Source organism: Helobdella robusta (genome assembly GCF_000326865.2).
Source record: "Helobdella robusta unplaced genomic scaffold HELROscaffold_27, whole genome shotgun sequence".
Classification (NCBI taxonomy): Eukaryota; Metazoa; Annelida; class Clitellata; order Rhynchobdellida; family Glossiphoniidae; genus Helobdella; species Helobdella robusta.
Genome location: NW_008704392.1, coordinates 563,532 through 577,284, shown reverse-complemented (window position 1 = coordinate 577,284; position 13,753 = coordinate 563,532). Strand labels below are relative to the sequence as shown.

Sequence of the window (13,753 nt, the reverse complement as noted above, 5' to 3'; positions counted from 1 at the left end):
TGTTTATAGGAAGAAAATTTATATATATATAATTTATATATATATATATATATATATATATATATATATATATATATATATATATATATATATATATATATATATATATATATATATATATTGAGTGTGTATGTTTATGTGTGCATCTTTTTTCAAGTTTTATTTCAATTTCTTTTGTTTTGTTATTATTTTTATTGTTAAAAATGGTAACGTTCTTGAACAATTCAAAAATATTTTTTGGATTGATTGTAGTAACTTTAAGCATTTTTTTTTTTGTATACTACATGTTTCCTTTTTATGAAAAATTCTGTACAGATAAACCAACGTCGCCTACTAAAAATTTGGGATTTCCAAGCTTTTCAAAAGAAATCAAACGTCAGTTTGACGAGTTCGCTAAAAATAAAGTTGGCTCAAAGCACCCGGATCTTATCGCCTACCTCAAAACTTTAATCCGAGCACCAAATGATAACAAACTGAAAAAGTGGAATTTTATGATAAAAACTCCGCAAGCTGAAGAAATAGATAACATTTTAAAAAAAGTTGTTTCAACTTTACGAATATTTCAAATTTTAAATCATGATTAAATAAATTTAAAATTTATTCAAGAGAAATGGATTTTTTGTCGAAGCAGGAGGTTTTGATGGCGAGACAGCATCCAACACGTTGTTTCTCGAGGTGGAACGAAATTGGACTGGATTGCTCATTGAACCTGATCCTTACTTTTACACCCAACTGGTTGGAAAAAACAGAAATGTCTGGTCTATTAATGCCTGTATAAGTCCGCTAAATTATTCTTCAAAGGTGAAAGTAGATTTTTATAATTTATTCTTTAAGCAGCGTTTTTGAATTATTAAATTTTTATAAATTGTATTGCATGATAACATGAAATCGAGATTAATTTAACCGAGTAATATGTAAATGTAAAACAACGGTATCAAAAATATTATTTGATTCCCTTATTAAAGTTAACATTAATTGATACCGTTAAATTGATTTCCTGTGCTAGATTGTCTTTTTTTGCTTTGTAACAAATAAGCAAACGCTTTCAAACTACTTGGCCATCTTGCGGTGCATAGCATAGCTGATAATTAAATGAATTGGTTAATAAAATTAATAAAAACTGGCTGCCTCCAAATGACCCCCATAGAACACCTTTACTAAAAAACCGAGGTCCTACCAGTCCTACTACACTTAACCATTCTTTGATGAACCCAAACGTCTGTTTACTATCGCATTCTCGTTTCCACTTTTTAACTCCCATCAAACACTGTTACGTTAAAAAAATTTTTGTTCTTTGGTCTTTTCTTTAGAACTTTCTACATTCAACATTCAAAGCCTGTTTATCCAAATTAGAAGTGAACATGAAAACGTGAATTGTTAAAATCTATTTTTCTGGATTAGAAACGTATGGAAATAGGGAATCAGTGTTCGTGATTTAAAAATGATGAATGGGAAAAGAAAAATGGGAAAATTTTTGGTCTAACCTACCCACTACTATTAACCCTCTTTCATCTGTAACAATATCGAAGGGTCTCATCCACGCAGAATTGCCAGAACTGCTCTAGCTCAACTTCCATGTGGTTAGTCCATACATCTCAACAGCTACTCTACTTCAGCCAAATAAATAATTTAAAACTAAGGGTTCTTTTGGCACTACATTAGCGCTGCTACGTTTTTAGTAGTCGTAGCGGTAGCGTCGCTACATTCGTTGAGCAGTAGCAATACTGCTGATAAAGCTAAAATAAAATCACGACCGCTACCGCTACTTTTGTGTCAACAATTTTTTCTCATTAGATAGTGCGTAATCATTAATCCACCAGTTAAAAATATCTTGATTGAATGTCGTTGTTTTGCTTCCATATCTTTTATTGCTTTATTTTGGTTTTTTGTTATTTAATTGGTTTGTTCTTCATTGTACAGTAAAAGTCCTCTAGAGAGGACACCATTGGAGAATGTCCAAACTGTCCTCTCCTCTTAACTGTCCTCTCCTCAAGACTCAACATCAAAATCTTTTTTGATATACTACATAAAAAATTAAAATAAAACAACACGTTTTTAATTTTGTTATGAAAGAAAATCATTCATAGTTGTCTGTTTGCCAAAACATTTTGTTTTTAACAATTCAATTTCTAAAATATTTTCAATGTTCTCAGAAAATTGTAACAATTCTCTATTGCCCATATGTATCGAATAGGAAATTAGCTTCCTGACACATTGTAATGCCATCTTTGTAGAAACTTCTTGGACTGGAGCCTCTTCTTCCTCTTCATCATCTTGGACTTCAAATTGTTCATGATTTTCAGAACTTTGTGGGCTATGGATTGAGTCATCATTGTTATCCATAGTTACAAAATTCTCCCAAGTAACAGAACCCAAAAGGCTGGTTATGGTAGGATCAGCTTCAATCAGCTGCACATCTGTATCTATATTTTCTCCTATTCCAAAACCACACTTATGAAAAATTTTGTTTAAAGAACTCTAACCTTCACCATTGGTCCACTAACTGGCAGATTCTTTGACCGAGCTTCAGAAAACCATTCAAACAATTTAAAATTGATCTCTTCAAAATCCGTTTTTTGTCTTTTCAACGTTTTATTCTTACTCGGTACTCCCGCTTCCCACTGCCTTTTTACAGATTCTTTATTTTCACGAATATTTGCAATTTGAGTTTTTCCGCAACCAAATTCTTCAGCAATTTTTCGTATGCTAACTCCATCATTTCATTTTTTCACCACCAGCATTTTTTCCTCCAAGTTTAAAAATTTTTTTCGCAGAGTCGACTCCATTATTACACAACAGTTTATCAACACGGTTTTTTAAATAACCAAAGATTATCAAAGTTTCTTTAGCGCATTCCATAGAATAGAATAAATACAAATATTCAAATTAGATGGCGCATTTTATCAAATATTCCATGTGTTTTTGTTATAAATTGTCCGCTCTTTAAGACATAAAAGTCAATTTGTACTTAAAACCCTGTCCGTAGTTCGTTCCTTTAAAATGTCCGTTCTTTAGGGTCTATTTAACATGCAAAACGGTTCCGTGCCAAGCAATACTGTCCGTTACTCTTATCTGTCCGTTCTTTAGGGTCCCGCTCTAGAGGACTTTTACTGTATTCCGCAAAAATCTATGGTTTTAACTTTAGCATGCAGTTTTATTAAATTTAAATTTTAGCATGATGTTTTAATTCTAACACGTTGTTTTATTAAATTTTAGCTCTCAATTTTAATTTTGAAACGTGAATTTATTATGTGGTGTTACACGTGTAAAATTTCCATTTCTTGTATTTTTAATTCATTTCAATATTTTCCCTCCTGCCCCCTTCCGTTCCCCTTTTCTCAAGTTCTCCAAATTTTTGAATGCGATAACAAACTTTTTTTGGAAAAAAAACTAAAATTATGAATATGTCTATAGTAAAGAAAAAATAAAAAGCCAAAAGTTATACAATTTATTAAAAAAATAATAATAAATTACAATGATTACAATTTAAACAATTTGCTACATGTTAATAAATATACATACTGTGTGAATTTATAATAACCACGAGTGTGCATATGTATGTGTGTATTTGTGTTGACCACATGTTTGCGTATATTGTTATAACCGCGGAAATGATAGAATAGCGCTATATAATTTGTTATTTGAATGTTATTTATCTATGCTATATTTGTAATCTTTGGAAAGGTTGTAAGATTGTGTCTATGCTAAATCAAATTATAAATATGTCTGAGTAGTAATGGTAAAAGGGAGGAGTTGAGTGGTAACAGTTGAGGTAGTAGTTGAGGTGCGATGCGAAGTCATAAATGTGGTTTATGTAGTTATTTGGATTAATTTATTGTTTCTATTACTGCTGGTATTCAAATAAACGTTCAACTTAGTTTGAAGCAGTTGTGTTCATCTATCGGAAATTTTGAACCTACGGATAAACGAACTCTTGACTATCGTTGGAGATGTAGAGATTATTGAAGCAACAACACGGTGTTGGAGATGTAGAGATTATTGAAGCTATAACATCGGTGTTGGTAGTTACGAGGTCAAGAAGTTACAACAATATATTTTATATGAAATTTCGTTATAGCTTCATTGCTTGCACCTAGTCATCTTCTTTGTTAACGCAATTGCACACGGACACGTGTTGAGTTGCATAGATAACTGACATTTTGATCATAATCATTTTTTTAAATTTATGCATGTATATGTCGTTTTTCACATTATTCATTCTCAATTCACGAACAGTGATTCCCTATTTCCATAAATTTTCATTCCAGAAAATTTGCTTTTACCAATTTTCGTTCCCACGCTCACCTCTAATTCGGTCAAATAGACTTTAAATGTTGAAAACTGTCATTTTCAGTTTAAAAATTTTTTTATAAAAAATATTAATAATAACAAGTTTTGTCATGTTATTGCAACTATTTTAGACAATTGATTTAATTTTAACCGCACTAACAATATAGTAGAAGATTTCAATCAAATGTAATAAGAGAAAAATATTTCAAAATGTATAATAGTTCAACAAGTAGTATTTATCGCTACTTTTTCATTTAAGTAACTGCAGAAGAGCTAAATTTTACATGAAGTAGCGGTAGTGATAGCGGGACTTATTTTTAAGAATAGCGTTAACAACCTGACAGAGCTTGACAAATGAAATTTTTGCTCTTCACCTTATCATACTACCCATCACCTTTTCAATTACCCTGCAAATCCTACCACTCTTAAAACTGCTGACCTCTGGGGTGACCCGGCGGCTGGGGCCTTATTCTTTAACATTTGAAGAAAACCCTTTTCAAATGAGCTACAACAAACAGTAACATAACTTTCCAGCTTTTATGAAACAAAACTTCAAATTTATACCTGACCGCATTTATCATTTGACGGCGTGATGGCCTAGTGTTTAAGGTCGTCGGGGGCTGTTTTGCGATGCATGCATTGGCCGGGTTCGAATTTGACAAAAGGATCTCCATGCTTCGTGTGTGATGCGTCATTCAGCACGTATTTATATACGCTGCTTATGTGTTGTTGATTTTTTGGGACCAAGAAAGAGTGTAATAGACTGTTAACTTTTTTTATAGTTCAAATTAATTTAAAAAAATTCAAGCTATCAAAACTTATAAAAAAAAAGATTTTTTAGCTTATTTTATTTGAACAGATAACTGTATTATTTTTTTGTAGCTTTATTTACAAGAAAGTTTTGGCCAACTTGGAAGATTACGGAGAAATAAAAGCGATGAATTTATAACTGAAGTTCCCTGTTTTCCGCTGGATTCATTGTTAATTGCATTAGAAAGAAAATCTGTTGACTTTTTAAGTCTAGATGTGGAAGGCGATGAAGTGCCAATTTTAAAATCGATAAACTTTAAAGATATAGACATCAAAACACTGGCCGTTGAATATAAGCATGGCAATCCTAAAGAATATCTCGAAGTGATGAAGAAAAATAATTACAATATGACTAGAGCTATAAAATATGAAAAACCTGAAATACATTTGTATGTCGAAGATTATATCTTTGTAAAAAATGAAAAATAAAAATTATTTTTAATCCTTTCACAAATTTGATAATAATTATTAGTTTTTAAAGTACCGCAAATTATTATAAAATGTTATATAATATCAGGTTGGTGCAAAATTAATGTCAGTTTTCTACCATCCATTTTAAAATGCAATAAATTTGCTTTCATTTGAGATATTTAATCAAAATAAGAACCATTACAATCTATGCACATTTGCCAACGAGAAATTAAACTATTGATGCCTGTAACATAAAAATCAGGGGTTCTAGAGGCGACAAACTGTAAGAAGGCATTTTTTGTAGCTTCTTCGGTTTTGAAGCACTTTTCACGCAAAAAGTTGTTGAGGTGTTTGAAAAAGTGGAAGCTGACACCTCAAAACGCCGAATTTTCTGATTTTCGTTCAACTCATGTGGAACCCACTTGTCAAGTTTTTTGACTTTATCAATCTGTTTCAAATGACGAACTACAGTTGTGTGATCAACCTTGAGTTCATCGGCAACTTTTCGAGTAGTTTTAGCTGGGTTTACGTCAATAATTTTTTTCAGTTTGTCATCATCAATCCCGAATGGTCGCCCGCGACCCTCTTCATCTTGGAGGCTCATGTCACCAGTACGAAATTTTTTAAACCATCTTTTTGTGGTACGCTCAGAAGCACCGACGTCGCCCCATGCTTCCACAATATTACGAGTTGCCTCTGCCGCATTATGCCCGAGTTTAAACTCATGAAGCAAAATAATCCGAAAATCACCCTTAGACAACATTTTCAAATATCGCTCAAAATCAAAGACACTGAATAGTTGGACCAATTAATTAATAAAGGCTAAATAGAAGAATAAATAACCTTCAAAATGATATATAATGATCAATATATTCAATAAACTGTATTTAAAAATTCAGTGATGAAAAATTTATTAACATAAAACCGACATTATATTTGCACCAACCTAATATATTATATATAGTTCTAGATCAATAAAGGCAATAAATTTATATATTAAAATATTATTATTAGTTTTTGATTCAATTTTTGAAATTATTCTTATAAATTTTAATTTTATATATAATCTTCAACATCACAGATAAAACTTAATAAATAAATTAATAATAATAATAATAGATTACACATTTTATTATTTTATCAACTGCAAGTTCATATAATCTAGTGTTCAACTAATTCGCTGTGCATTTACTTTTTGTTTAAATCATTTCTAAAGCTGCATGTATCCATTTCTTAGAAATCCACTTCTAATTTTTGTCTCAAATTCATTATTTTTAGTAATGTTGTCAAAAGTCACTTCAACTCCGATTAGAGAAACGACGTGCAAAACACCATCATCACATTTACCAAATTTTTTTAAAATTTCTTGCTCTGGGATTTGCGTATAATTTTTTAAATTTATAGTCACCACTCTATCATAAGAATCTCGAATTAAATCATTATAAGGTACGCTTTTTTTCGAATCAATTAAAATCCAAACTGGCTCCAGACATTCGGTTGTAAAGTTTTTCAATGGTGGAGTGCAAACATTTAAATTGTTTAAATTTTTATTTTGATTCTTTCCATAAGGACAAGTTTGGCTGAGGTTTTTTCGAATATTTTCTGGAACTAGGGGATTTGAAAGAAAACTGTTTTCACGATATTCAAAAAACATATCAAATGATTTGACGTTTATCCAGTGTATTAAAGAACATTCATATGGGTTCTTTGCTCCACGGCAGTGAAACCTTAATTATGCAAAAATCCAATTTGTTTAATTTAAATAATTCACATTTTCAAACAAATGATTAAAAAAAATAATTCATAGTTTATCAAATGTATTAAAACAAACCTTGGGATAATTAATGTTCTGTTCAACATCTGAGCCAATGCAAACCCAGTTTTTAACGCATTCAATTCCTCGCGATCAGTTGTATAATTGACAGGCGGAAAACTGAAAAACGGATTGTTGTACAGTAAATATTTTCTATTTCTATCTGAATAATATCCACCTTTGTCCACAAACCATAATAAAATTTCTTTGAAACGATAAACTTTAGCTGCATGTGTTTTTATCCAATTGTTGTGCATTACTAAACAACCGGGACAGCCATTTGAACCATTTTTAGTAGGAAAATTCCGATCAACCTCTTCAAAATAACATTTGCCACATAAAATTCTGAAGTAAATATATCAAGAGATAAACTATTAGCTGTATACTTAAAAAATATCAATTTAAACTGCAATGCCTCAATTTATATAATAATTTTACAAAAATTTAAATGAATTAAAACACAAATACAACTTTGTTTTATCAAAAATGTCTATAGAGCTGATTTCTGGGTTTGATTTGTACTTAGATTGCATTACTTTGATTGCTAAGTTGAGAGATTCCTGGTCATCTATTGATCTTGATTTGTTTGCGACATCGCGCGTGAGCGTGTATAGCTCTATTGAAAAATTCGTAGGCTTTATGATTAAGAAGCCTGAGTTATAGGAAATGATGTCAGATTGAAATGCTACATTCTGAATTTTCATGGCTTTACTCTTGAAATAAATTTAATACAAATTAATTTTCCAACAAAAATATTTTAGGCAAAGATTGTCCATTGAAATACTTTTATCAAACACAAACATCTACATGTACATTTAACACTGTTAACATTTTATGCTATAAAATTCAATAGTTTTGCAATAAATTATTGCGCTCAAATGTATAACAGTAAAGTGTAATAACTTCGATATAAGGTATGGGGTTATCCAAGAACGTTACATCTACATCTGTGTGGAGAACGGAAAAATCAGCTTTTAATGCTTTTAAGATCATCTCAGTTCTGATATTCACCTTTTGTTGAAATTGTTTAGATCCAAAGTCTGCTGTGTTATTGGAACCGGATGTTTCAGTGAAATAAAAACACTGAACATTCATTTTTAAAAAATTTTTACAGGCAGTTTTTCCTATTCCCACAAAGAGGAAATTGATGATTTTAAATTTCTTGAAACTTGTTAAATAAAGATTTAAAGCCATGTCAAAAAAAGAATTGTCAGTCACAGCTAAAATAATAAATTTCAATTCGGTTTCGTTGCTAAATCTTTTTGGGACTGAAAAAAATGATTGCAAAAATTTTAAAATAATTTTTGTGTAAAAGAACTCAATTTTTATTAAAATTATTAAATTTTAAATTTATTAAACTTATGTACATGATTTTTCTACCTTTTGCATAATAAACTTAAATCCCATGTAAATTAATAAAACGAAATATTTAAAATTTAAAATAGTAAAAAATCATCAACTTTTAGGAAAATGTGCTTAACAACATTAATAACAACGTAATCATAAAATGTTCACTTGTCTTGGCATACATGGAAATGGCGTCAATGAACATTTTGTCACGCATTTCTTCCTTCATATTAGATAAATCATTATCGTTTATGAAATTGTTCAGTAGATAAATTCCTTTCGTAACATCTTTTACTTGGTGCAGAACGTCATACTTGATTTCAATGAAAATAGCACTGACGAATATTACAGATGCAAAAAATACAAACTTGAGACTGAATATATTTCGGTTGTATATCAACATATTTAAGAATTGTTATCATTAATTTAAAAAATTGTTTCTAAATTTGTTTTCTAGTTATACATATAGGATTCGGATATATACAAACAACTAAATCACTTTTATTCAATCAAACAAAACAAAAAAGCATGAATGATTCGGAGACCAAAAAAAGAAAACTAATTCTTGTGGGCTCGGCCACCGTGCAACTCAAAATAGCTTCTCAATGATAATACAACGAGAATAAATAATATATATATATATATATATATATATATATATATTTACAATATTCTATAAATTCTACCGAATGTTTGGCGTTAATATGTTTGTAGTTCGTTTTTTCAAAAATTGATGATAAAAAGAAGTATAAAAAGAGGTAAAAACCTGATCATGCATTGTTTCTATCGCAATATATTGCATATGATGACGATGTTACAATATCGATTAGACGGAGGTTAAAAGGATTGTAAAAGCCGATAAGCGATATTTCAAAAATTAAAATGGTGGAATGTTTAAAATCATTTGTAATGTTATTTTTTAAATTGTTTTAATATTTATTCAGTTTATATTATTTATATTTCATAAAGTTTGTTTTATGGCAAACGGTCAGCTTGAGTATTTCGATCGTATTTTTGTTGCGGACCTTTCCTTTTTTCGCATTCGCAAAAAGTTCGATACCCGGCCTTGCGTTTATCGTGATGTTGTCAGTAATACTGAGAGGGTTTTGTTGTGACGATTTAAATATCTGCTCAGTGCAGAAGTTGAGCCGTAATTTGATAGGATGTGTTTGTTCATTTGTTTTGCACCGCGAAGCAAACAGGATGCGTTAGTTGTTTTCCCCAATCTCAGTCTGTTGGCATCTATTGATAACGGTTAAATAAGGTATTTTATAATAAATTAAAATAAAACCTCTGCTTGTTTTACCGTCAATTTGGACCATCGTACTATCTCAGAGCTATCAATGTGTTTCTTTTATCGCTTTGATCAGTGTACCCCTGTCGTTGCAACAGCGAGAAGTGATTAAAATTGATTTCTTATTGTTGTTGTTTTAGAGCATTTATTGCCGGTTTTAATTCATCATTTTTTGGAATGAGGTAGTCAATTTTTCTGTAGGCGTTGTAAGATTCATTCCATAGTGATATTATTTCGGCAATAAGTTTAAAGGTATCTTCGGAGCTTTAATCTTAATAACTCGACGTGGTGTTTTAGCGATTTTATGTTGATGTCTCCAGTTTTCATTGGCAACACAATAGTTTCAGCGGTGTAACTGCTTATAGGCAGAGATACCTATTCTCTCACCGCTTCTGTTCCAGGCGATCCAAGATGTTTCTTATCCAGGTTAACGAGATATTGTAAGTTCGTAGTTCAAAGAAATGTTATTTGAAAAGGGACGAATCGTCTAAAGATTTCCAGCTTCCATTAAACCGTTGTATCCAGTCCGATAATTTTTTGCAACATAGACCCGAGCTTACCGCACAGTTCATCTTTTTCCTTGGTGTTCTTGCCTTTAAAATCATACCTTATTCCAAAGTATGTAAAACGATCGTTAATATTAACCTCTGGAATTGTTGCATCGTCTATTGTTAACTGAGACAAAACTAGTTTATTTTTTTCATCGAATTTTCGCATCTCAAATGTACAGCATTATTTTACTCTCAATTTCATACCCGTCCATTTATACCAGACTTAGTTAAGATCAATTAATTTCTGAGCAATCTCAAAAATGTTAGCGATGATTGCTGAGTCATCAGCAAACTGGGGCCAGCCTCTCAATTATAGTTAGGCTGTAGGTTCCTAAATATATCCAAATTGTTGATATTCTTTTGCTTCATGTATTTTTATCAGAGGGTTAAAACAAAGATTGATGAGCAGCGGAAAGCTTGGATCACTCTGTATGACCTCCCCTTTTAACTTGGATAGATGAAGTTAGTTCGTTGCACACCAATAAAGTTATCGAGTAGTCGGCGTATATTGATGGCTTGGGATATAATGATAACTTAAAACGGGTAAAATTAGATTGTGACTTACCTCCCAAAATGCATTTCGTAAACAATAATAAAAATAATAATAATACGCAAACATAATATAGTTACAATATTGGAAATAGAAAGTTTTTATAAATTGTAAGGCAGACATTTCCATATTCGACATTTTCACTAAATGCACCAACAACCTACTCTCATATTTTGCGTTAAACTCCTCTTAGCTAAAACCTAAAAGATGGAAAAACTAATTCACTAACCTCCCCATCAACTGTCACGTTTTCGATCACATAAAATCATGCAGCAGTCATATCGAAGCCATTTCTTCACATTTGAATCGTCTCAATCCTTGTTGTTGTTGTTTAAAACCCGCCAATCTCATTTATCACCATGATAAAAAATTTTTCGCTATTTTTCATTTTCTTTCTATAGCTAAATCAAAATTAGCAAACTTAGAGTTTTGTCATGCAGTTCTACAAGATCTGCTACAAGAGCATTGTAACAACAAACTTTGGGCTTAAGGGTTATCAACCGCACTCTTTGGGAAGAAAAGTCTTCTTTTCAACAGAATTGTCCTCTGTCTTCCCACCTTTATAAAATTCTTGTAAAAGACCTCCTTTCACATAATTTTCATTTTACATAAAAATATTTCTGCAAGCATCGTCTTATTGTTTTAACTACTTTGAAATACGCGTCTTGTGTTTTATACGAGTTTCGTACTGTTAAACTCGACGAAAAAAATTGGAACTTAAAAAACCAATGAAATGAAAATGAAAAAGTTAAACTCGGTTAATGCAAATTTATTTTTTTTACAAAAATATAATCTTCGACATACAAATGTATTTCAGGTCTTTCATATTTTATAGCTCTAGTCATATTGTAATTATTTTTTTCCATCACTTCGAGATATTCTTTAGGATTGCCATGCTTGTACTCAACGGCCAGCGTTTTGATGTCAATTTCGTCAAAGTTTATCGATTTTAAAATTGGCACTTCATCGCCTTCCACATCTAGACTTAAAAAGTCAACAGATTTTCTTTCTAATGCGAGTAACATTGATTCCAGCGGAAAACAGGGAACTTCAGTTATAAACTCAGTGCTTTTGTATTCATGTAATCTTCCAAGTTGTCCAAAACTTTCTTGTAAATAAAGCTATAACGAAATAAATATGTTATTTGAAAATGATTTGTTTCATTTTTTATTTTCAGTATTCTTATTAATATTTTTAATTAAATCAGACATTGAAAAACTCAATCTGCTATTATCTGCTTGTTCGACCACATAAACTTAAGTTTTAAAAACATTTTGAACACTTTCATTAATTTACAGTATCAAAAGATGAACAATATAATTACATAATCAATTAATTCATCATCAAGTAACCAATAATAAAATAATTAGATTATTATTTTTTACAAATGAAGAATGAGTAACTGTATTTATCTATTTTTTTAAGTTCCGCCTCGGTATGTTAAGCAAACGAAATTCCTAATTATTATACATAAAAAAATGTCAAATTAATACGTAATGGTTCTTTAGATTGAAAAATATGTGAGATGCTATGTTGAGCTTGAAAAAAGTTTGTAAAAAAAAATAATCTACGTCAATATTTCTAACAGGCACTTTTAACCACCGTATAAGTGTACTTACGTATAAACACTATTTTGTGGGTGACTGGTATCTGAGTTTCAGTCTCAGGCGTCTTGCGCCATTTTACACAAACTTATTTGCAATTAATAGTTAAAATTTATTTATATTCCATAAATAATCAATTTATTAAATTTTTTATTAAACAAGTACATCATACGAAACAAAATTGCCAAAACCAATCTCACTTTTGATGTATAATTGAAAGGACTTATACAGGCATTAATGGACCAGACATTTCTGTTTTTTCCAACCAGTTGTGTATAAAAGTAAGGATCAGGTTCAATGAGCAATCCTGTCCAGCCCCGTTCCACCTCGAGAAACAACGTGTTGGATGCTGTTTCGCCATCAAATCCTCCTGCTTCTACGAAAAACCCATTTTTCTAAAAAGTATATTAAAATTTATAAATATCGATCAAAAAATATCAAATCTTTATAATGTTAAAATAACTTTTTTTAAAATGTTATCTATTTCTTCAGCTTGCGGAGTTTTAACCATAAAATTCCACTTTTTCAGTTTATTGTCATTTGGAGGTCGTATTATGTTTTTGAGGTAGGCGATCAGATTCGGATTCTTGGAATTAACTTTGTTCTTGGTTAATTTGTCAAACTGATGTCTAATTTTTTTGGAAAAACTTGAAAATCCTAAGTTTTTAGCAACAGATGTTGATTCATCGACACAGATTTTTTCATAATATGAAGAAAAGTTGTATGAATAAATAGTTAAGCATAAAGTCACTACCACCAGCAAAAAACATGCATTTGAAGCCTTCAAAAATTTTACCATCATTCACCGATCCACCGTTAGAATAGAATTTTTTGAGTTTTTAGCCTCAAAACAAAATTAACGTCGTTATAAAACTTCAAAAATAAAATAGAGACAAGATTTTTTGAATTATATATTTTAAATGAAATGATAAAGAGTGCATTTTCTATATACATAAGTATATATATACATGTGTGTATATATATATATATATATATATATATATATATATATATATATATATATATATATATATTTATATATCAATGCAATATATATATATCTATTTTATTTATATATATATA

At 30.3% G+C, this 13,753-nt stretch overlaps 4 protein-coding genes across 4 annotated transcripts; 1 reads left to right on the top strand and 3 right to left on the bottom strand.

Moving 5' to 3' along the window:
• Nucleotides 1-284: 284 nt before the first annotated feature.
• HELRODRAFT_173599 (hypothetical protein) lies at nt 285-1,565 on the top strand (the record flags this gene model as incomplete). Its single annotated transcript, XM_009020213.1, has 3 exons — nt 285-539; nt 607-735; nt 1,530-1,565. 3 exons carry the CDS (start codon nt 285-287, stop codon nt 1,563-1,565), a joined length of 420 nt encoding a protein of 139 aa, XP_009018461.1.
• A 324-nt stretch (nt 1,566-1,889) lies between these two features.
• On the bottom strand, nt 1,890-4,964 carry HELRODRAFT_173598 (hypothetical protein; the record flags this gene model as incomplete). Its single annotated transcript, XM_009020212.1, has 4 exons — nt 1,890-2,022; nt 2,120-2,451; nt 2,505-2,625; nt 4,855-4,964. The coding sequence occupies 4 exons, from the start codon at nt 4,962-4,964 to the stop codon at nt 1,890-1,892; spliced, it is 696 nt and encodes a 231-aa protein (XP_009018460.1).
• Nucleotides 4,965-6,721: 1,757 nt separating this feature from the next.
• HELRODRAFT_173597 (hypothetical protein) lies at nt 6,722-9,074 on the bottom strand (the record flags this gene model as incomplete). Its single annotated transcript, XM_009020211.1, has 5 exons — nt 6,722-7,238; nt 7,343-7,669; nt 7,796-8,037; nt 8,228-8,592; nt 8,840-9,074. 5 exons carry the CDS (start codon nt 9,072-9,074, stop codon nt 6,722-6,724), a joined length of 1,686 nt encoding a protein of 561 aa, XP_009018459.1.
• A 2,750-nt stretch (nt 9,075-11,824) lies between these two features.
• HELRODRAFT_173596 (hypothetical protein) lies at nt 11,825-13,469 on the bottom strand (the record flags this gene model as incomplete). The annotated part of the gene is made up of 3 exons (XM_009020210.1): nt 11,825-12,187; nt 12,871-13,065; nt 13,134-13,469. 3 exons carry the CDS (start codon nt 13,467-13,469, stop codon nt 11,825-11,827), a joined length of 894 nt encoding a protein of 297 aa, XP_009018458.1.
• Nucleotides 13,470-13,753: the final 284 nt, after the last annotated feature.